At 43.4% G+C, this 23,865-nt stretch overlaps 1 protein-coding gene and 1 pseudogene across 1 annotated transcript; one reads left to right on the plus strand and one right to left on the minus strand.

Annotated features, from left to right (window-relative positions):
- The first annotated feature begins 3,734 nt into the window (after positions 1–3,734).
- LOC120675927 lies at positions 3,735–6,914 on the plus strand (annotated as a pseudogene).
- Positions 6,915–10,490: 3,576 nt separating this feature from the next.
- Positions 10,491–13,129, minus strand: LOC120672057 (alpha-1,3-arabinosyltransferase XAT2-like). The gene is made up of 5 exons (XM_039952349.1): positions 12,712–13,129; positions 12,502–12,597; positions 12,253–12,414; positions 12,056–12,163; positions 10,491–11,935 (listed from the first exon to the last, which is right to left on the minus strand). Exons 1-5 carry the CDS (start codon positions 12,863–12,865, stop codon positions 10,722–10,724), a joined length of 1,734 nt encoding a protein of 577 aa, XP_039808283.1. The 5' UTR covers positions 12,866–13,129; the 3' UTR covers positions 10,491–10,721.
- Between the last annotated feature and the right edge of the window lie 10,736 nt (positions 13,130–23,865).

Here is a 23,865-nt window from a genome sequence, read left to right on the forward strand (position 1 = left end):
CATATCTCATGCTCAAGCATCTCATGACATACAAGAGCACTTTCTCGACCTTTATTGCTGCTAATTATGGTTTGGTTAATGGTGAGCCTCTTCTCAGTGAAGGTCATTGGACTATTGCTGAGAAAATTATGGAGTTGCTTGGAATTTTTTATGACTCAACTGTTGCTTTATCTGGAGTTTACTATCCAACAAGTCCTCTAATGTTGCATCATATACTTGAGATTGCTGGTCATTTGCATTCTAGAGAGATTGATCCTTTGCTCTTGGGCATTCTGACTCCTATGAAATTGAAGTTTCTCAAATATTGCCAGAACATCCCTCTTTTGTATTCATTTGCCTTTGTTTTGGATCCTAGAGTCAAGATTCAAGGTTTTCATAATGTTCTTCAGATTCTTTCTCAGACTATTGGTGTTAATTATTCTAATTACTTCTCTGAGGTAAGAGCTGAACTATATAAACTGTACAACAAGTACGAGAACAAGTATGGTGCAGTTAGGTTGCTGAGGCCCTCCAACATATCAGGATCTACTGGTAAGAAAAAAACAGCATGGGGTAAGATCTATGGAGCTACTGGTGCATCTCCTGCTCTTGCATCTACATCTTCTCCTACTCCTGCACCTATATATGTCCCAGTTTCTACTATCTCTTCGGAGTCGTGCTTTAGTCTCACTGGCAGGGTGATCGAGGAGTGACGACGTTTGGCGCCTCATAATGTGGAGTACTTGACCTGCGTAAAGGATTGGGAGGCTGCTGATGCAAGGGCGCAGCATGACGTCTAGAGGAGACGCGAGAGTTTGAGGCTAAGTTTGGCATCAAGGACAATGACAATGATGAAGGGTAGACTACTCCAAATTTGTAAGTACTTAACATGTTTGATTATGGATGGATTTGTTTCATACTTGTTCTATTAATGATCTTTGTGTTTGCTGTGTTTGCTAGGTCTGTCCCTGCCAATGGCAAGTAAAGAGAAGTGAAGGCAGCCACCAAGGCTGGCTCTTGGTCTGGAGGCCAACAACAATGTGCATTTATCTCTTTAGCCTTAGTTGCTTAGTCTTAGTGGTCTGTTTGTAATGTTAAAGTCTGTTTGTTGAACTTGAACATATTGATGTAATGTTTAACAATTAGACTAGAATTATAGAGTTGGGTTGTACTCTTTTTCTCTTCCTAAGGTTTCTCACAAGGGTGAGTTTTACCCAGGAAGGTTTTTAATGAAGCAGCTAACACTTGATCACATAGATCAAGTGTTAAAACAGCTCTATAATTCTTTCATCACTTATCAGTTAAGTGATCTTTTGTTATGTGTGATGTGTCTCTGTGTGTGGCTGTGAATCTGTGATGTGTCTGAGTGTCTCTGTGTGTGGTGGCTGTGATCAGTTCAGTTATCTTGGTTTGTGTGGTTTTTTTTGTATAATCTGTGATCAGTTCAGCTCTATAATCTGTAATGTGTCTGAGTGTCTTTCATCACTTTGGTTTGATTATTTTTTAAATTTGAAGTTGTTTGTGGGATTTTTTGTATTTGTGGGCTTCGGGCGGCTCGGCCTGTGCATTAGTGCCGGGCTATGTCGGGCTGGTCCGGCACGAAAATGGCCCGTGGGCTCGTGCCTGGGCCGCCAGGGGAGCCCGTGGACAGGCACGGCCCGCAAAGCAATTAAGCCGGGCTAGGCACGGCCCGTAAAAAATGGGCCAAGACGGGCCCAGGCTAGGGACGGGCCGGGCACCCGAATGGCCAACTATAATATCATGCTACCTTCCAAATTTCCGAGCCCCAAGACCCAAGTTATCCACCATCCATCTTCAATCCAGCCTGCGTCGATAGATGAGAACAGAGGAGCTGCTGATCACAAAGGTCCAGCAGCCGCAAACGCAGCAGCAAAGCAGGCAAAGCTTTGCTTCACATGGGCGGCCGCTACACAGAGGGCCAGAGGCATCCGCGTAGCGTCGTAGGAGTAGGTGGGAGCCTTACCTGACCGCTACAGACTAGCACGCGAGACAAGATGAGGGGTCGCCGACACACAAGTCGTGCCTTGTTGCCTTTATTATTTTTCACCGTGGTTTGTAAAATTTTACACAAAAAAGACGAATGTATGTATGGAGTACTAAACGAAGTTTATTTATAAAACTTTTTTATGGATGAATGTAATTTTTCGAGACGAATCTAATGAGTCAAACTTCACCATGATTGGCTACAGTGATACTACAGTAACCGCGACTGTTCATTCCCTAATCATACGGTCAAAAGACTCATTAGTTACGGTAACTGCTACAATACTATAGTTATGGAGTTGGTTTTATAATTATACATCCTTTAATACCACCAATTAGTGGTCAAAGGGCCGAAAAGTTTTTTTGAAAAATTTTACACCTCCATCCAAACACAGTGTTTATATACTACATTGGCGTTGCATTTGTGGCGTACATGGATGCATGCAGGCCATTCAGCGCATACTGTCATATTGATGCACGTTTCAGAATGGTGAGCAAAGCAGTATGTTACGATGCTCCTCTACCTAGTCACAGCTGATCCAAGAGAAATCCTACGTTTTGTGAACAACAAACTACCAAGCATATAAGGTTATTAAGCCAATTTTAATAAAAATATCATGAACATTAAATTTGCTGACATAGTAGAAGAGAGAAAGAGAAGTGTCATATAATATGAGATTATCATGGTAACACCCTTGCGACTCGGTTACCTAATTCACAGTTTTAGTAATTGTACGATGATACTTTCCACTAAAACTGATCTAATAGCCCATTCATGGTGCTAATCTTCGGCACTGTCTTAACTATTAAAGTTTATGAACCCATCTCAGCTGACAGAATACAGACATACAGTAAATCAGCTGACGCAAAGCGAGGGAAAAAAAAAGTTCGGTGCAGCAGGGCTGCAAAGCGATTGCTGTGCAGTCCTGCCCCCAATTGCCGACGCGTGGAGATCTGAGGGAATCGACGCTCGCGTCACGAAGGGAGGTCCGCGCAGCCTCCACATGCGGGCTCGGCTTCGAGCCGCGGCGACGGCTCCAGGAGCATCGACGTCGTGCACGCTGGGCTACGGCCTACGGCGAGTACTCCCCATCACCGCGTGGTGGTCCTAGCGGTGAATGGCAGCACATCAAGCCTAATACGAGAACATTACAACACCAAGAGTTCTTCATTGCAAGCGGAGCACTGAGCACAAAAGGACTATTGTAGTACATTGAAGGGAGGCAACTGGGGCAAAGAGGTGACTTACTGACTTCCAATTGGAACCTGGAGCAGTCAATTCAGTGCAGTTGCATTGAGTGTCCATTCTCAATATTGAGAACATCACCTGCATAAGCAAAAGGGAATACATCGGAATAGAATTGGCAGTTGGGGGCAAAGAATTGACAGTTAACAGGTGAATCAATCAATACCTTACAGATTTTAGGGCTGTCGAGCTTTCCAGAAGAGCTATGGGGAGGCGATTAGAATGAGCACACCCTTAGCGATAGAGGCTTCCTTCGCCAGGAACCCCACATGGGAGTCCTCGCCGCAGACCAGCGTGAGGACATAGCAACGGCATCGGCATCGGCGTCGGCGTCGGCGTCGGCGTCGAACTGAACCACGATGGCCGCGACGCTTTTCTTTGCGAGCCTGACAGCCGCGAGGATGAGACGACTGGGCTGGACTCGTCGCCACGGCTCGAAGCCGAGCCCGCATGTGGAGGCTACGCGGATCTCCCTTCGCATCGCGAGCGTCGATTCCCTCAGATCTCCACGCGTCGGCAATCGAGGGCAGGACTGCACAGCATTCGCTTTGCAGCCCTGCTGCACCGAATTTTTTTCCAAAGCGAGCTCACAATAATGGCCGCTTTCCACCCTGCCAACGATCTCCACTGTGAACGAACCCACCCACACATGTGGCAGTCTCACCCGCACTGCACACTGCCTCACAGTCACAGGCCACAGCGCCACATCCACTCTTTTACTCCGATGGACACCTCCACCCTCCTCAAAACCCGTGACTGATGATTAGCTCAGCGCCATGGCGTTCCTGGTGCAGCACGGCAAGAGCAGAGCCGCCGCCGCAGCAGCACCAGCATCGAGGGAGAGAAAGCCGAGGCACGGCTTGAGGGCCGCGGCCAGGAGCCCAGGCAAGCCGGAGCTCGGGCGCAGGCAGCTCGCTGGCAGGCTGCTGCTCGCGGCGTGCCTCCTTGCCCCGGTGCTCTGCATCTGCGCGGCCAGGCCCCTATCGCCGCTGTCGTCACAGGTCTCGTGTAAGTCAGAGATCACCTGCCATGCACTCCGAATAGGTGTTCTTCTTCTTCTTGAGCTCTAGGACTGAATTTTCCTTGAAATGTTTGTGCTTGTAGCTGGCGATGGAGTTTATCTGGCCGAGAAAAATCATATTAGCTCTGATGATGCTGGAGGTGGGGCACCTCAAGAGTTCTTGATGTTCTTTGTTTTCTCAAATTATTCTCTTCAATTTTGCATCCCTTTTATCTAACAAGGCTGCATGTACCGCAAGGGCTGGAGCTCTGAGCTCCTTGCAGCGGGGCACTGCGGGCGGACATGGACCTCCAGGGCCTGTTGCTTCGATTCCTGCAAGATTTAGTGTTGATCCTGTCAGAAGTTCGCCGGAATTAGGTGAGCAGACAGAGAGCTCAGGAAACTTCTATTTCTCCTTTCCATTTTGCCTCTGTCCAGCCAGATCATTGCTTGCATGGCTGTGAGTGAGTGACACCAAAATGTGCTGGACTGGACCACAGTGGTTGCATCATGATCGGGGATAGTGCAATCAAAGTACTGTATGATGCATGCCTAGGTTTGGGATCTTCTGTTCTTCTCACTGGTGGCCCCTTTGCAGTTGTATAATTGCCTGATTGGTATGGCCCTCAATCCTGCATTAGCTGATACTAGTGTAGTATAGTGTCGTTAAGGATTCAGCATTAGGTGCTTCTAGGGGCAGGGCAGTGTTTTGGGATGTGCTTGAAACTTTCAATGACCTTGTGTTTGTCACTGCTAGCTAGTGCCTTTTCTAGTGCTCATTTAAAATGAAGGATAGTAAAACAGTACGTGTTCCTTCTAAAAAACTAAGCTTTAACTTGAAGAGGTTAATTTGAAAAGAAGCCAAGTTATATCTATAACAGTATGTGTTCAATTATAATTTTTTGAAATATTATACCCTAGCTATATTTTGTGATAATCTTGTGCATACTCAATTGTTTGACTACAAGTGCAATGTCATTATAGAACACAGGATGCATGCATTCTAGGGGATGAGTTTTTATTTTAAAAAAATCAGAAGGTTTCAATCATTCTGCTTCCGGTCATTATTTCTAATCCATATTTTATCCTCAGAAGATAAAGAAGTTAAAAGCAGCAATCCCGAGAATTGAACGGATTTGGATAATAAATCAGGTATTGAGGGGGAGACTATATCCTCAGCGAAGTCTGGTTTCCCTCCTGAAAACTTTCTCACAAATTTTCGACAATCAGGTGAGATGGCGAAACACAATACTAATTGCTTCTGCTATAAAATCGGGCCATATAGCAACACAGTGCAATTTCAACATCTATAAGTTACATGTTATCTTGTAAAGCACATACTAAGCAAAGGATTTTCTAACTTTGATTCCTTCCTTTCCACCAGTTGCATATATTGAAGTACCAAAGCCTATGAGTAAGGTATATTGTGATGACAAGAGTAAAGATGAGGGCTTCCCTTATGCAAGGCCAATCATCTGCCAAATGTCTTGTGATGTGCGAGTTTCTCCAGGAAGCTCATTAATTGCTCTTACTATGCCAATGCAACAAGGCGTTGAAGGCCTACGGGTTATGCCATATGCTCGCCGTGACGATTCATTGCTACCTCTTGTAACAGAAGTGGACATCAGAGCAGCTGCAAGTGAAAATGATGCTCCCAAATGCAGCATTACCCATGATGTCCCTGCAGTTATCTTCTCCATTGGTGGCTATACCGGAAATTTCTTCCATAACATGTCAGATGTGCTGATCCCACTATATCTAACTTCCTTTCGGTTCAAAGGGCAGGTAAAATTCTTCATTACCAATTACAAGCAGTGGTGGATTCAGAAGTACAAACCAATGCTACGGAGGCTATCACATTACGACATTATTGATTTTGACTCAAACAAGGATGTCCACTGCTTTGAGGAAGTAATTCCTGGTCTTGTGAGAGATAGGGATCTCATCCTTCGGTCGCATCCAATGAGAAACCCAAAGGGGTACTCAATGCTTGACTTCACAAGATTCTTGCGCCACTCTTATGGCCTCAAAAGAGCCAGATCATTAGTCCTCGGTGAAGTGCCAGGCAAGAAGCCAAGAATGCTGATCATATCAAGGCGAGGCAAAAGGAAGCTCCTGAACCATTGTCAAGTGGCAACCATATCAAGGGTGCTAGGCTTTGACGTGACCATCTCTGAAGCCAGGGGAAACTTGAAGAGGTTTGCAACAATGGTGAACTTGTGTGACGTACTCCTAGTTGTCCATGGCGTCGGCCTCACCAACCAGATCTTTCTCCCAGCTCAAGCGGTGGTGATTCAGATAGTTCCATGGGGGAAGATGGATTGGATGGCCACCAACTTCTAGGGGGTGTCAGCTCGCGGCATGAAGCTGAGGTACTTGGAGTACCACATCTCTGAACAAGAGAGCAGCCTTGCTCAGAGGTACCCCAGAGACCACATGGTGTTTAAGGACCCCATGGAGATCCATGGTCAAGGATGGAATGAATTGGCAGACATTTTCATGACACTGGATGTGAAGCTCAATCTCAGGAGATTCAGGCCTACACTTTTACAGGCCCTGGATCTTCTTCAGTTGTAGTGTGACAGAAAGGTGACAGTTCTGTATTCTTTCTTGTACCATCTATAGTCATTCTTTGTCTGTTGATTCTTTTTTTCCTAACACAAAGTTCATATAGTTGTAACCTTATATTACTGTTACTAATTGGAGGCTCATTTCAAACCTCCATGTAAAGCCACCTAGGATCCTAGGTGGATACTCTGAAAAAATAGAGAAACCTTAGAAATTCTCATAAAAATCAGAAACATCCGGCCATCAATTTGACAACTCTAACTATAATAGTCATTGGATCTGAAAAGCCACCTAGGATCCTAGGTGGGCACTCTGAAAAAAATATAGAAATCCTAGAAATTCTCATAAAAATCAAAAACATCCGCACATCAATTCGACAACTCTAACTATAATAGTCATTAGATCTGTTATCTTTTCTAATAAATTACCCACCTCTGCCATTATGAAAATCGACTAAAGTAACCCCCCAAACATATCTGTAAATTACCCACCTCTGCCATTATAAAAAACTAAACTAACCTTCTAATCTTTGTGTAAATTACCCACCTATAGCATTATAAAAATAATGCAAATAACCCTCTAATTACATACAAATTATCAAATTATGTCATTATTAAAAGTTAAAGTGACCCATAAATCTAAATCCAAATTATATAATTACAACAAAATAGTAAAGTATTACAATATAAAATTCTAAAAAAAATCTAAATTATTATTCCTATCATTATTAGTATATTATTTATGTTATTATTTATATAAAAATACTACCCGCGATATATGTCAACATGTATTCATGTATGATGAAGATAATAATTCACAAACAAATGGTTCAATTAAATATATATCAAATACATATGGAGGTGTAATGCAAAATAAATCTGCTGCAACTAGATAATGATAAATATATGTATTTTAGAGTATGTGTTAGAATATTAATAGATGAAAGAGGACATGGGATAGATAATTATAATTATTAGCTATAAGCTTTATTTTTATATTAATTCTAATTAGCCCGTGCAGGAGCACGGGTTGATAGGCTAGTGTTGTGCTAATGAATGATTGTATGGCACGGCAAGTAGTAAAACATAGTCAGGTTGGCACAATAGGAATTGTGGGAGTAAAACATATTTGTAACCTTATGTTATTGATTGGTTACTGAACTCATGAGACTGTTAGGTTCGATCGTACTTGTTAGTAGAGTCCTATACACATCTCACCGTGCATATATTTATTGGCCTCCTGGTTGGTTATTCAGTATTTAAAGGCATGCGGTGATGCACATATGTCATGCCAAATAAGCCATACAAACCAGTTCAGACTATTTTTCTAATCAACTAGATCACAAAAGGATGGATGCTTACCTTATAAATCACAAAATACCTTATGCCTCGAGCTGGGTGTGCCCCGAGTTTAGTGTTTGTTGGTCTTGAAAGTCTGGTCCTTACTTCAAGCTTTTGTTTGTAAATCTATTTTCTTAGTTCAAGTACGTTCCCCACTCTGGTCCAAGGTGAGGAGCGTTTATTTTCTATTTGGACCATTCTTCCTTTCTTAATATAAAGATACGCAGCTCATGTGTGTTCGAGAAAAAAAAATTATGTGTTATGCGTGTTTGAGAAAAAAATATGTGTTTCTTTTTGGCGATCACAAATGATGTTTTTCTTCACGGCGAAAAAAAAACAGTGAGATAAAAGTGGTCACTTTACCCTTTGTTTAAATAAGAGCTGGAGTGCCGATTACAATCAGTCTTTTTTCCAGTACTGATGCGCCATCTACGTAGAACATGAAATAGAGTTTTCCCAGGACAGGACCATCTCTGCAAAGCGAAAAGAGCAAACAGACTACTGCTCTGCTTGTAACTGAAGACCCTTGGCTTCAGTTGGCATCAGGTGACAGCTCCTCTGAGCAGCAGGGCAGGGAACCCCTCCATCTGCACTTCCAGGTTAAAATGCTTCAGTTTCAGCATCCTTTGCTCTTGAAACTTGAATCTAGGCACCATCACACATCACATAGCATCCATCAGTTGATCACTCGATGCCTAAACGGGAATATGGGCACCATCTGACAGTGTCACAGTGGCATATAATTAAGAACAATGCTTTGTCCACAACGGATCATTTCGTCCCGTCCCCGTGAGAATGTGTGCTTGGACTGATTTGATTCTGAGCTGGGCACTCGTTCCTGTTACCTGCCCTTGTGTATCATGAATTCATCATCCCTTCCAGGGTCTGAATTGAAGGAAGTGAGTAGAACACAACTGCAAATTCGCCGCTGTGCCTCCGTTCGCCGCTGTGGCTGCATATGACATCAATCAAACTGTATTTTTCATCAAATTGAAACTTCAAAGCACGGCTGAAATTGTACTCGGATTGATTGGCCAAAAGCCCAAACTAAATCGTAGCCTATCAACCCAACCCGTGCAGTGCCCATAATTTATAGTTACATGTCCCTAGTTAACCCTATCTCTATTTTAAATTATATTTTTTTATCTTTATCGTAAAGAAAATTCATATGATTTCAACTAAGTCTGTGAAAAATATAAATCGAGATATAGTTTAGCCTATGTAGTGAAGCTAGTTTAATATTGTAGATATTTATGGATTTTTTCTATAAACTTGATCAAATATAGAGAAATTTAACTTAGAATAAAACTAAAATGACTAATAGTTTGGAATGAAGGGATTAGGCAAATAGATTTTTTATTCATACACCATAATAGATAGATTTTGAATATATTTTAACTCCTTTGCGAGTAAATATAGTTTATCCTGTATATATTACAATCATGACTAATACGCTAGTAAGTCCAACTCTATCTTAATGTCAGTCATCTATGTCAATACCATGACATATTGTTCATCACAAAAGCATCAAATTTAATTTGTTTTTGGAATGGATAGCGACTCTCTTTGTACATAAACAGATGAGCCCTTTAGAATGGACTGCCTGATTTAAATAAGAAGAAAATATTAAGAATGATAATTAAGGTAGATGTGATCGGTACTAGTTTATAGACCTAAATTTTTTAAAGATCCAAATTAGGCTGAATCTAAATTTTTGTAATGACAGATGTGGATAATTAAGATATAAGATCCAAATTAGGGTGGATCTAATTTTTTCTATAATGGCATATGTGGGTAATTAAGAGATAGATATAGAATCTAAATTAGGTTAGATCTATTTTTTTTCTATAATGACATATGTGGGTAATCAAGGTATAGATATGGGAGGTCATTTTAGTTTGATTCTTCATAATGGCATAGGTGGGTAATTTTTAGAATAAAGTAAATCCAACGTCTATTATTATCAATGATGATTACCATATATTGATTGACAGCTAGATATTTTGCTTTTTTAGAGAATTTCTAGAATTTCTCTCTTTTCCCAAGGTGTCCACCTAGGATTGGGTAGCTTCACGTGGAGATTTCAAAATAAACCTCTAATTAATAATAGTACGATAAGATAGAACATAATAATAAGAAAGAACTTCAAATATTTATCAAAACGGTCACACGATAAATGTGTATCTCACTTGTAACTAAATAAGACATGCACCACTGTAGTGTAGTGGCACCCACAACATACTATCCAAAACCATAGGATCAATTGAATATGACATATTGGAGCAGGTGCGGGTGAAGCAGTTACACGTAAACTTTTTTTAAACTCGTGACAATTGACATGTTACACGTCAGCTTATCAAACCCAGACCCGTTTGGGGCTTTATCCACGGTATAATTGTGCATTGCCATCCCTCTGCAAATGTATGACGAGTGTAGCCATGACGATTCAGCCTTCTGTTACCATTCTTACAGTCACCTTTTGTGCCTTGTGTGTGTGACAATACAGATATCCATCTACAAATGTATGGACACGTATCCTTGTCCATAAACTACACTTGCATGCACGGCATAAAAAAACAGCTACCTACTGCGCGAGGTTCTCGAGCGCCTGGAGCAGCACCGCCCTGAAGCGGTCGACGTCGACGATGATGTCCTGGCCGTTCAGGAAGGTGCGCCTCATGAACGTAAAGCCCTTCTTGTGCAGCGCCGTCGGGTTGGTGAAGACCTCGTGGTCCCTCGGGTACTTGTCCTTGAGCGTGCTCTCGTGGACGGCCACCTCGTACTGGATGTACCGGAGCCCCATCTCCTCCGCCGGCTCGCCGAAGTCCAGCCGCGCGATCCACCGCAGCCCGCCCCACGGCACGATCTGCACCATCGCCGCGCCCGGCGGCAGGAACACCATGTTGGTGAGGTCCGCGCCGTGCACGCCCACAAGCGCGTCGAACGAGTTGACCAGCCGCCCCGCCCGGGAGATGTCGCCGCCGGCCGCGCTCAGCTCGCTCACGACGACCTCGAAGCCGACCTCCTCCGCCGCGCGGACCACGGCGTCCGTGTTCAGGAGCAGCCGGGTGCCGCGGCGGGAGACGACGAGCAGGCGGGGCTTCCGGCCGGGGACGCCGCCGCCGGGGCGCGTGGGCGCGTGCCGGGGCAGCGAGAGCGCGCGCCGGAGGAACATTGTGAAGTCCGGCATCCCGACCCCGTCCAGGCCGCGCTCCCGCTCGATCATGAGCTCCCGGTGCGCGCGCAGGCCGACCACGGCGCGGCGGAAGCAGTGCACCTCCCCGGCGGCGGCGGTCTTCGCGAGGTCGAGCGGCGCGTGGCGCGACAGCCCGCGCAGGAGCGCGCCGTACTTGGCGAGCCACCGCGGGGCCGCGTCGGCCACGACGAGGCGCACGTCGCCGCGGTAGCTCTGCGCGGCGCTGTACAGAGGGACGACGACGTCGGTGAAGTCGTGGAAGAGGTTTCCCGTGTAGCCGCCGATGGAGAACGCGACCACCGGCTCGGCGTGCCACACCGTGCACCGCGGAGGTTGCACTTCCGCGCCGGCGCCGGCGGTCGCCCGCACGGCGATCTCGGTGACGCGACCCATGCTCGTGGCGTCGCCCTTCCGCGGGTACGGCCGGACCTTGTACTCGGCCCCGTCCGCGTCGTCGTCGACGACGACGAACGCCGAGGCGTTGGCGTCCAAGCGGACGTCGCCGGCGAGGTCGCAGACGTCGGCACGGAAGCCGGAGGTGTCGCACAGCGGCCGCCGCTGCCGGTCCGCTGGATGCGCACGCGTCGTGGTCTTGGTGTCCCCTGGAGAAGAGTACAAATCCACCACATGATGAATGCCGTCAACGTGCATCGGGATTGGAGAAACATTCAATTTTTTCTCGGAATTTCCGGTGCATGACTCGGTGGTTTGCAATAACGCACCTGGAAGTCCGTGCGGAGGAGGCGTCGTCTGCACGGCGGGCTGCGCGGCGGTCGCGTGCGCGTCGGCGGCGGCCCGCAAGGATTTGTCTGGGTCCGCGTCCTCGACGGCTGCCATGGAGTTGCAGGTCAAAATTTTGCGTCCGTCCGTGCGCATGTGGACTAGCTTCCGTGCACTTTGCGCGAGGAGGAAGACGTACCCGGTGGTTCTGCTCGCTCGTCGGAGTTTGGAGTAGCGGCGGCGGCGGCGGCGGCGGCGGCGTTGCTCCCACGTTCCGCCTCCTCCGGCGCCGCATCTCTCACGACGTCGCCGTTCCTCTCCGCTCCGCCGATCACCGCGTCGTGAACCCCTGAAGAGAAGGCTGGCGGAGAGGGAGCTTCACGACCGATCATGAAAACAAGACAAAGAATTTGAGCAAAGAAGGCTACGGCTTGCTAGCGTAACGTACGTCCCGTGGCTGCCATGCCGCTGCTCTGCTCGGCGCTCCGCTGCAGATCGCCGTGGCGCCCCACCCGCTGCCGCGGCCGGACGACGTCGCCCGAACCTGGAAGCGCAAACCCACCCGGCGACGAGTCTGAGCACGACGACAGTGCCGCCTGGCTTCACCAATTCACGGTGCTAATCCACGGCGATTCAGAGACGATGCACGAACACTTACGGGCGCCGAGGACGATGGCGGCGTCGGGTCGGGCGGAGAGGAGGAAGATGAGGAAGAAGAGGAAGCAGCCGACGGCGACGAACAGCACCCTGCTCCCCACCTGCTTGCCGCCGCCTTTGGTGCCCGCCGCCGCGCCGCGGCCCAGCGCAGCCATCCTGTCACAAGCTAGCGACTAGCGAGCCATCCGAGAGCTACCACAAGAATGGCATGCCATCAGAGAAGCCATGGCGTTTCTGCCGCCCTTGCCTGCCCCGGGAACAAACGGAGGTCGAGAGGAGGCCGGAGAGCAGATCTGGCCCATCCATCCGTCCCGTCTTATTATATGCTCCCCCGCTTTGCCCTGCACCACTAGCATGTGCCCCGTTCCCATGCGCGCATCATGAGCAGTGCGGCCGGGTGGAGAAAGCGGCCAGGCCAAGCTTCCTTCCTCGTTTCGCCATGCCCTTTCCTTTTGCCATCGCCAGCCTAACACTGCCAGCCAAACCGAAGCTTTCCAGTGCTTTTTTTTTTTAGACAGCTTTCGAGTGCTTCTTTCATTGTATACTGGTCAAACAAGCCTAACACGGCCGTGTCCACACCACCAAGGCACCAACTGTGGCGTCGTCATGGGCAGAGCCCCAGAAGCCGGCTCGGGCCCTGTTTGGATGGCGATATCCAAAATTTTGGATCAAGGAATCTTGCATGCATGATATATTAAATAAAGTTTATTTGTAAAATCTTTTCACAGATAAGTGTAATTTGGCGCGACGAATCTAATGAACCTAATTTAGTCATGATTTGCTACAGTGATGCTATAGTAACCTTTCACTAATCGTTGATTAATATACCTCGTTAGAATCGTCTCGAAAAGTAGCCCTAGAGTTCTACAATTAGTTTTTTAATTAGACTTTATTTAGTACTTCTAAATGACAAGATTCTTTGATCCAAAAATTTGGATATGCCCATCCAAACAGGGCCTCGGTCGTTGTCACGGGTCGGAATCGGAACCCAGCAAGCCCGTTTATTTGTACGTTCGTGTACACGTGGCCATGCAATGCATGCGCCAACGGCAAGGCATTCCTGCAGACCAAAGGAGCATCAGAACTATTGCAAAGGTTGGAGGTTTAGTTGGGAAAACCATCTCCATTGATGAGAATTCTAGATTCAACTCAGACTTTGTCAGAATCAAGATAGCATGTAGAGATATAAATGAGATCCCTGCTGTGGCTGAAAGTACTCTGGGAATGTTCCTTTATGATTTCTACTTTGAGCTGGATGATGCTGATGTTGAGGCTGGTTATAAAAACAAAGTTGCAGTCAAGGTTGATTCCAACTTCATGCAACCAAGCCCCAAGAAGCAATAGACAAGCCAAGAGCCCAAGCATGATGGGACCTCCTTTTCTTCTAAGTTTCAGCGCTTCCATGATCAAGGTGATGATAATTTCTTTGGCAAAAATGTTAGTTCCTCTCTATCCAAGATATTTAGTTCTGCTCCCAGTAAACTGAATCTGGATGGTAAACTTGACTCCCAAAAGCAAATTGAGAAGGGCAAAGGCCTACAGACATCTCTGCAAGTTGATGATGAATTCCTCGGCTCTCAGGAAGGTGAAGGTGTTATACCTGCATCAATATATGAACCAAGTGAAAGCAGTGAAGAATATCTAGAGCAAGTCAACAAGTTTGTGGGGGGAGACTTTGACTCTATGGATTCCCATCACAATGTAACATTGGCCAGTTGTGAAATGCTTCACCAAAAGAGGATGCCTGATCAAGACAACCCTAACTCTATACCTTCTAAGCCTCTGGTCACTGATCTGGGTGATTCTTCACTTGGTACTATGAATGAAACAATTTGTGATGTGGAACAATTGGTGAATCCTTGTGAGAAGATGAAGGCTGGAAGGGATCAGAGGAGGTGGAGTGAGAGAATTCAGAACCAGATTATTGACAAGGATGTTCAAGGCAAGAAAAGATCTCTTTAAGGTACATCTCAATCTAACTCTTTCTCTGCTTTAAGTTCTTGTACAATTCTTGATAAATCTAATAATATGGGGGTTCATCTGGATACTCTTAATTTTGATGCTATTACTATGTTAACTGAACTTGAAAAAGCTAGGGCTGAGCTGCATAAGAAACACTCCACCTCTAGTACTCAGGATGGTAATAATAATAATGCTTCTTCTTCTACTATGATAAACAATGAGGATATTGTACCTAGTAATGAGGTTGGCATGGAAGAATCTTCCTCTCTGCCTGTCCAAATTAGCAATGATCAGAATAGTCAAGCTGGTGAATTCCCCATCAGATATCTCGGGGTTCCTGTCAGTCCTTCAAGACTGCACATTAAGGACTGGATGGCAACTGCAAGTCGAAGGGTGACTGGTCTGGTTCTTAAGGGATTGAATTCCATCATAATTTTGGGAGCCTGGAACTTGTGGAATCACCGCAATCGTTGTGTATTTGATGGCGCTTCACCCAGCATCTCTAACATCATCTCATCCACCTGTGTAGACATGCATCAGTGGTCTATGGCTGGGGCTAAAGGAGTTTCCTATCTCCTTGCACTGGCACCTAGGGACAGTTAGAGGTTTTTTGGATTTGGTTTTTGGTCCTGTCCTGGTCAAGTCCTAGTTTTGGAGTGTTCATGTCATAAGGATGTATTTTTATGGGGGGTTACAGCCCCTTCAAATCTGTAACATTTGGGGATAAAACCTCTTCCTTTTTTTCTTAATATAATGATGCGCAGCTCTCCTGCGCGTTCGAGAAAAAAAAGGACTGGATTCCCTTACAAGAGAAAAATGAGAAAAAACTCTCAATTTGGAGGGGCAACTCCCTGTCCATAGCTGACAGGGCTACTATGATCAATTCTAGCCTAACAAGCACTTTCATATACCATATGTCCATGTACTTATTCCCTAAAACCATTATTCAAAATCTTGATAGACAAAGGAGAAGCTTCTTTTGGCAGGGAGGGGGCACTAAGAGAAAATACCATTTAATCAGATGGAGTACCATCACTTTAAGTAAAAAAGATGGTGGCTTAGGAATCAAGGATATTGCCAAAATGAATATTAGTTTACTCTGCAAATGGTGGTGGAGGCTGGAACATAAATCTGGAATTTGGCAAGAGATAATCCAAGTAAAATATCTTCATGGAAAACCCGTTGGTGTTGTGCATCACAGACTGAATGATTCTCCCATCTGGACTGACTTGCTGAAGGTCAAGCAGTTTTATCTAAAAGGGAGGACCATTCACACCAAGAATGGGAAGAACACTCTTTTCTGGTTAGACTATTGGTTAGATAACAAACCATTGAGTGTAGTACAACCTGTACTTTTTGATCTTTGCTCTAACCAAGAGGTTACTGTGTTTAAGTTCTTAAGGTTGGAGGGGCAACTGTCCTTTAACAGATGGCTTCCACCTTTTCTTTTTGATCAATGGCTAAATCTGGTTAACACTTTCTTTTATTACCACTTTGCAAATAGTCCTGATATGGTTGCATGGAAATGGAATAGCAAAGGTCTTTTCACCACTAAATCTGTTTATGACCACCTGTCTTGTGGCCATTCTAGGAGATGTTTTAAACATATCTGGAAATCTAAGTTGCCCTACAAAATCAAAATCTTTACCTGGCTTCTTAAGAACAAAGTCATTCTAACAAAGGATAATTTGCTCAAGAAAAAATGGCCTGGTGATCCTACCTATTCATTCTGCTCTCAAGTTGAGTCAGTGGATCATCTTTTCTTCCTATGTCCTATAGCTAAGGTGAATTGGTGTTTTATAGCAATTTGTTTGGGTGCTCATGAGCTGCCGGGCAATGTCGGAGGATTTGCTAGCTGGATCAAAAAATATTTGCCCAACGGTGGCTCAGTTCACCACTTCATCTTCGCTGTTGTCAACTGGGCAATTTGGAAATGCCGCAATAAAGCATGTTTTGACTCTAAAACCATCAAACACCCAGCTGAGATTATTTATCATGCTTGCTCCTTTATGTCTTACTGGGCAGGGCTCTATCCACCGGAGATGCAAGGTAAAATCCTGGAAGGCGTCAAGGCCCTGCTGGCGTGCGTTCATCGGGCTGTGGCAGTGCAACTAGATAGCGTTCCAAGGATTCTCCCCAATGTGACTGAAGATGACAAGAGCGAGGATGATGCGGCTGAAGATGATGTTTGATCGTGCGGGTGCTGTTTGGTCTTTTCAAGTTTCTACTGGGAATCCTGGGAATCTTAAACTGTGGTCTAACTCCTTACTCTCCTGGGAATCCTGGGAGCTTAGTTTGTTTTGTAATGTTGACAGGTCCCATAACCTGAATCAGGTTATGCGGTCCTGAAGGTTGACGGGTTAAACTTCCCCCTTCCCCCTTCTCCCTTCAACTCTTGTCTGAATGTTTGTATTTCCGTTGCTGCGTAATGGAAATGGGGTGAACCCGTCTCGAAAAAAAAGGACTGGACCATGTGTCAGTGGGCCTGTGGCACACGGGTGCACACGACCAGTTGATAAAAAGGCGAAGGCTTCCTACTTTTTTTCGACAAAACAACTATTTTCTCAAGCTGTGTGTGCTTACACATGCAATCTATTTTAAAACATAAATGATTACAAAGGTCCTGGACATGGAAAAGTAGATAATTAATATAAATATAATGTTTCTAGAACTGCACTCAGTAGGGTTTTACCGGTAGCCTTTTTGGATGCTGTTGTTTTTCTAATAAAGAAAATCATGGTATAAAACACACAAGATGCGTGCCAAATCATGGTTTCAAAAAAGAGGTCATGAGTGGAGTTTTATAAAACTCCTAAAGTACTATGCAAAACTGCAATATATATGTAAACATGCAAATACACCAAAACCTTTGTACGTAAACATGGCCTAGCCGCCTAGGATTTTCTTAGCAGGTACTGTAATTTTGTTCTTCGGCTCCTTTATCTGGCATGCATCCACTCACACACTAGTGGAAGGAGGCGAAGCGGGCCCTTCAAGCCATCATAGCTGCAAATTGGGCCTCTTTCAAGCCTTAGCCTTACCCCATACCAAACACAAACAGAGTCAAGAGTGGAGAGCATAAAATCTGTAGTCTGCAAATAAGTTAAACTTCCAAGATAATATAACAGCTATGCTACGTAATTTGTGAACTTCACATAGATCGAAATTGATAAATGAAAAAAAAAGAAAATAGAAAAAGGCTTTTGCATGCAAAGTGAAGCTAGAATATAACTCGAACATTAGAATGTCTTGGCCCAGAAGGGCCCAGGAGTATCTTGATTGGGCCGTTCTTTAATGATTTCAGCATACCGCCTATGACTACATATTGGCTCTTGCAGATGGAACGGTATTTATCTGCGTAATTTGCATGATGCAAAGCTCTCATAAACTGCAGACTAAGTTTGTTATCGAAAAGAAAACTGCAGACTAAGTTTCAGTGTTTTTACAGCCTACTTCATCCCAATCGATTTTCCATTTCACGCCGGTGACTGGTGCATGACCTCTCCAAGAGTCTTTCTAAATTTCACTCTCTAAATCACCATTTAGAGAGTCATCTACATAAAATTCACTTTCTATACATTTTCAATCTCCAACAGTTTTTCTATATCTTGTTTACACTCTAGAGAGCCATTTTCGCTATGTATCTTTGGCTAGCGAGAAATCTGGAATAGATAATGGCTATATTTAGATAACCACTTCGAGAAGTTCTTAGAGGGTATTTTCCATCAAAATCTCATTCCTAACAATCGGGATGGATATAGAGAGTCTCTTGGAGTTGTTCGAGAGATGATCAATAGTGAATCCATGGAGACATGAATGTGAATCCACAGTGTGTGGGTGCCTAGGTGATGAGGTCAGCGCGGGCTCTGCTCGCAATCACACAGCAGTTAGCAATAATGCACGCACGTTATCATGCAACAGCTAAACTAAGCAGGCACGGTGGAATGTGCCACACCACTGCTAGCAAACGATCAGCGAGTTGCATGCCCCGGCGGCCGGCTGCCAAGAACATTCCAAATTCTGTCACAAGAAAATTAGATTATTGGCCTCCGGCTCCGTGATCGATCAAGTTGTTTGTTTCCTCTTAATCATTCAAGAAGTTATTGTTAACTGTTAAGCCCGGCCCCAGGCCCCAGCTGATCTAGCTATGCCACCAAACGATCAATGACAGCGACGTACCCTCGAGTCCATGTATCCATGCTGCACTTTCAATTCGGACCAGTATGTATATATGTGCGCGGCATGGCTGGACACACGCTATAATTAGACACGTCTCTCTGGATCATATACAGCAGGCAGCCTTTATTTTGTATGCGCTGGAAGAATAATGAGGCTGATGAAGTAGTGAACCGATTTGTCCTTGCACAAGAAGAAGAAAATAGCCGAATCAGTTGTCCTTGCTTGATAGCCTTGATAGATGGCGCACATAGTAAAAGAACAAATAAAAGATGGCAGTACTGTACTGCTCTGTACAACTAGAGATACACTTTCAGCACCATCCGTTTGGGATGTACTCCTTCCGTTCATCGATGTATGTTAACTGTTATTGAGATAGTATCATCTTAAAAGCACTTTCAATGCAAAATTGTTGATACAAGTTTTATATACTAAACACACATATAATTTAACTAATTGTTGATCAAAAGTTTTTTTTAAAAAAATCAAGATACCGGCTAGGGCATGCCGAAAAACACCTTACTTCGATGAACGGATGGAGTATGAATGTCATGTGAATCAGATTAGTTTTAGGGGAAACTTCCACGGACAATAATTCTCATGCTATGTACAAGTCTAACCGCTAAAAAATTCTAAAAATGAGGGGCTTGAGGGCTTCTGTTTTGATGCTGCATGTGAAGATTTAGGTAGCACATAGAGCCGTAGCTTCTGCTGAGAGAGAGAGAGAGAGAGAGAGAGAGAGAGAGAGAGAGAGAGAGAGAGAGAGAGCCGGAGGTTAGTGGTGCATCACTATCTGATCTTCCCTCAACTGTACAAGGAAAGAATATCGCTGTCCACCGGCGAGGACCACATTCATGCATGATTCATGGCAAAGGCGATGCGTGTGTCCAGGCATCCTGAGGCACGGAATATGTCCCCGGCCCTTAGCTTGGTGGTCCAATAAAACACGGAAATTAATCCGCTAGTTTTGTAAATTTTTTTCTTCCAAAAAATACTAGCAATGGCATTGAACTTATCCGGCACTGTGCCTTGTTGTATCGCTGCACCACGATACAGAGTTACCACCGGCCGGTAAAACTTTTAACTTTACCGACGGAAGGAGCACTCGTTTAACCGAAGGATGAGCTGTTGATGGTTTTGTGCTGTGGTAGTGTGTCTTCTCTCTGGCTTGTGTCTCGGACTTTCGATCAACTATCATGTCAGGGAAGCAATGCAATCAGATGTTGCCAATCCGGAATTTGCATGCATGTCCGGGGCGCTACTTGTTCTTTTTTATGCCAAGCTATATTATCATTTCAGTTCTGTTTTTTTTTCAAAGATACTGAACTTCGCAGTTCGGCATATATTATCTATCTATCTATTATATTAATAAGGGAGTGTTAGAAAAAGTTAAAAGAAGCCACCATGTTCGCCGAGAGAGTCTAGAAATTCCCACGTTAATCTAAAAAAAAGAATGTGCACCGTCGGATTTTATGAAGATCTAACGGTCTAGATTAATCTAGAGAGTCCACGTCCAGATTAATTAGAAAAGATCTACCGGTCCAGGCTAGAGTCCACGTCCAACAAAATAAGTAAGGAATTGTCAAATTAATTAGAAAACATCTACCGGTCGGGCTAGCCTAGAGAGTCCACCTTCGGCAAAAGAAGTAAAAACTGTCATGTTAATAGAAGCAAGCACCAGCACGCCACATGAACACGTTCCTACCTACCACCTCACGAACAATAAACGATTGATTGTTAAAAGCTGTTGTAATGATAGTACTCCACATCATCAGTAGTAATGATAAAGTGGTATGGGGCAATAGTTAAGAACAGCCAAGCTCCTTCATTTGCTAATTAGAGTAGGCAGTAATATTAATCTACACAAGCACATTCATCATCACACTCGCAAATCAACACTCTCTTTTGTATACAGTACCCGTTGTTACTGTAGCTTCCTTTTTCAAATCTTATGCCAAACGTAACTCCATGATCTGAACTCCAAATAGGTCGTGTGAACATTCAAATAGAATGCATTCAATGAGGTCTACGTGTCCGCGGCACCAATAATCTATTTAATCAACGGATAAAACGTCAACTTTGCCTCTCTTATAAAGTGCCCACTCAACCTTATAACATTTTTTTGTATTTAATAGTGTGGTGTTAAAACAAGCCGCCAGTTTGTCAACAGAGACTAGAGCTTAAAATATTAATCTAGAAAACAAAAGAAAAGAATACACATCGTTGGGTTTTATTATGACCAGTCTACAATAACATAAAGAGTTCATGGATAAATTCAAAAAATAAATTAATAACATTAATAGTTTACTAAAGAGCTCATGACAAAGAAATTAATAAACAATAAAAATTTACAGGTTTTTTAGAAGAATAAGGAAAGGAAGTTGTTCTAAGAGCTCACGACGAATGAGGTTAATAAATAGCTAAATTAAGAAAATAAGGAAATTAGTAGTTTATTTTTATACAAATTGGGATGAAACCAAGATGAATATAGAGTCTATGGCAAATACATTTGACAAATAACTAATTATTTAATTAAAAAATTAGAAATTGGCATTTGATTTCCAATAATATTGGATAGCAAATTACTTATGTATAGAGCTTATGCAATAAAATTCGTCAATAGCTAAATTTTGAAATATGACTTGAAGCTACCATGCTATTTGAGAAAAAAATAACTCACATCATTGATTTTGTATGATGCTCTAATTATGTAGATTGATCCCAAGAATTCATCTTGAGTACGACCAATAAATAGCTGAATTTAAAATTATAATAGAAGGGAAAATAGTAGTATTCTAAATAAATTTTAAGTAAGTAGTAAAAATAAAAATTCCATATCAAATACATGTATTAAATAACTATATTGAAAAGAAAAATAGTGAAAAGTTGTATTTCCAAGCAAATTACATAGATCAAAAACCCATGTAGAATATAATTAGTCGATGCATAAATAGAAAAATCTTGATACCCAGATCTATCTACATAGTACATAAATTTCAATATAAGAACATTAGGCCAAAATGTTAATGTTGAGGGCAAGAAATTATCATATTAATGGTAAACCTAAGCATTTTAGGCTCTGCTCGAGCCCATTGGGTCTTGCCCCGCTCACCCTTTGTAGGATTAGGATTGGTCAGAGGAAACCAGGCCTGAGAAGTTCGGCCTCATGAGAGCATAGCCCGACATTATAATTTAATTGTTTTTCAATTAAGAAATGGTGGAAAGCCTGAGCTCGGTCTGAAAGTTGCCCATAGGACGGCACTAGGTGCGAAGTTTAGACCCAAAATTAGTCTTATGTTATTTGTAAGCAATAGATGCAAGTTATAACCGATAGATGTATTAGAAGAATATATAAAAAATAGAAGAATAAAACAGATCAAGTTTGTTGCGGTTGAATATGGATTAATATGACTTAGATTTTAAAACATGATAAATCGGATAGAAGGTACTCTCCATTAGTATGAAAACAATAGGAAAAGTTAATATGCATTGAGGATCACGCTGTTATATGAGAAGGAGCTTGCATCGAGGAATGCTTCAACTTCTATGATATCATTGCCCACATCATTGGCCATAGCAGGAAGATGCACCATGGATGCCACCTCTAGCCATGGCAAACGCATCCTTCAGCACGGTTTATTTCTTGATGCCACATCACCTATGCAAAAATTAAAGATGCAACGCTGGGCATGGCTACAAGACAAATGAATAATGCATTCGCCAAAACAAGATTGAACAAAGAAGTCAAATATAACTAACCTAGCTGGACATAATAATTTGGTTCAGGTTGAGTGGGTCTGGACTACATTCACCTGCTAACTACATAGAACCACTATGCACCCATATCTTCTAACCTTAAGGATAGTTTATCACCATACCTAAAACTCTCTAGCACGAATTCAAATTACAATACAAAAAATACAATACTTTCAATAAGCACAAAAGATATATTTCTATATAAGATATTATTTTTACTAAGAGTTCATCATCTGACACAAATATGATGAAAAATGTGACACCTCGGTTTGTGCCATTTGAGCAAAAGAATGACAATGAAACAAAAAATATTTGGACAAATTTATTTACAGTAAAAAAGAGCCTAAATTTTAAAACAAAAAAGAGCTAGCTCCCGCGCTATTTGCGCGTGCCACCTTGCTAGTTAATAAGGAGAAGAGAGTTGATAATAGGTAGATCATCATTTCAACAGCTGGACACTTTGTAATCTTCTCTTTAGAATCCCCTTCTTTTCGAGATTTGGACGTGTTTGAAAGCTCATTCGGACGTAGCCGCCTCATGTCAAATTAAAATTCGCTTTCTAGAAGTATATGCATTTTCCCGGAGAGAGAAAAGAATTCTGTTTTTTTTTCAGTAGTGTGTTAATATCTTTGTTTCAGTGAAGTTATCGATCACCTACCGTGCTCGTAGTGGTACAAGAGTACGAGACCACGCCACATATAATATATATAATAAATACAGCGGGCATTAATTAGTTTTTGTTTCTTTGAGAAAAATATATAGTACCACGGCGTTAATTGCTCGGATCATATACCATCTGCCAACCAATCATAAGAGTAGTTGTCTTTTCTGGGAAGAAAAAAAAAACAAAAATTGAAGAAGCATCGTCTTCTTGTTCCGTTGTCAAATTAAATACGACGTCGCCATGAGCTAGCTCTATGAATATGTTTACCCCATTTGACGACACACTACCGTTACGTTAACTCACTGAGGGTTCGTGAAGGATGCCAGTTGATATGCTTGCCTGGGACAGACGGAGTTACTAATACTGGATTGTCAGAGCGATCTGCGTGTAATTGGCTAGCTACTTCAGTTTATCCCGTGGTTGCGATCAACCGTCCCATGCGGTGCACATCGAATTCTGTATCTATCTTTGTCTGTCTCCGGCACAATTGACTTGCCCATGAAACCAGGAGAATGGGGGCAAAGATCTAGGGGAAGAAAGGTTTGGTCTTGGGTGCTAAAGCCTTACAGAAATTTGAGCCAAAGGAGAAAAAAAAAG

The sequence above is a fragment of the Panicum virgatum genome, chromosome 5N (genome assembly GCF_016808335.1).
Source record: "Panicum virgatum strain AP13 chromosome 5N, P.virgatum_v5, whole genome shotgun sequence".
NCBI classification, from domain to species: Eukaryota; Viridiplantae; Streptophyta; class Magnoliopsida; order Poales; family Poaceae; genus Panicum; species Panicum virgatum.

Excerpts from the sequence above, each read along its gene's own strand:
- LOC120672057 (XM_039952349.1), bottom strand. The coding sequence starts at position 12,865 with ATGGCTGCGCTGGGCCGCGGCGCGGCGGCGGGCACCAAAGGCGGCGGC. Across the intron at positions 12,598-12,711 it reads CGCCATCGTCCTCGGCGCCC|GTTCGGGCGACGTCGTCCGG; the intron begins GTAAGTGTTCGT and ends TTGCGCTTCCAG. Across the intron at positions 12,415-12,501 it reads CGGCATGGCAGCCACGGGAC|CCTTCTCTTCAGGGGTTCAC; the intron begins GTACGTTACGCT and ends CCTCTCCGCCAG.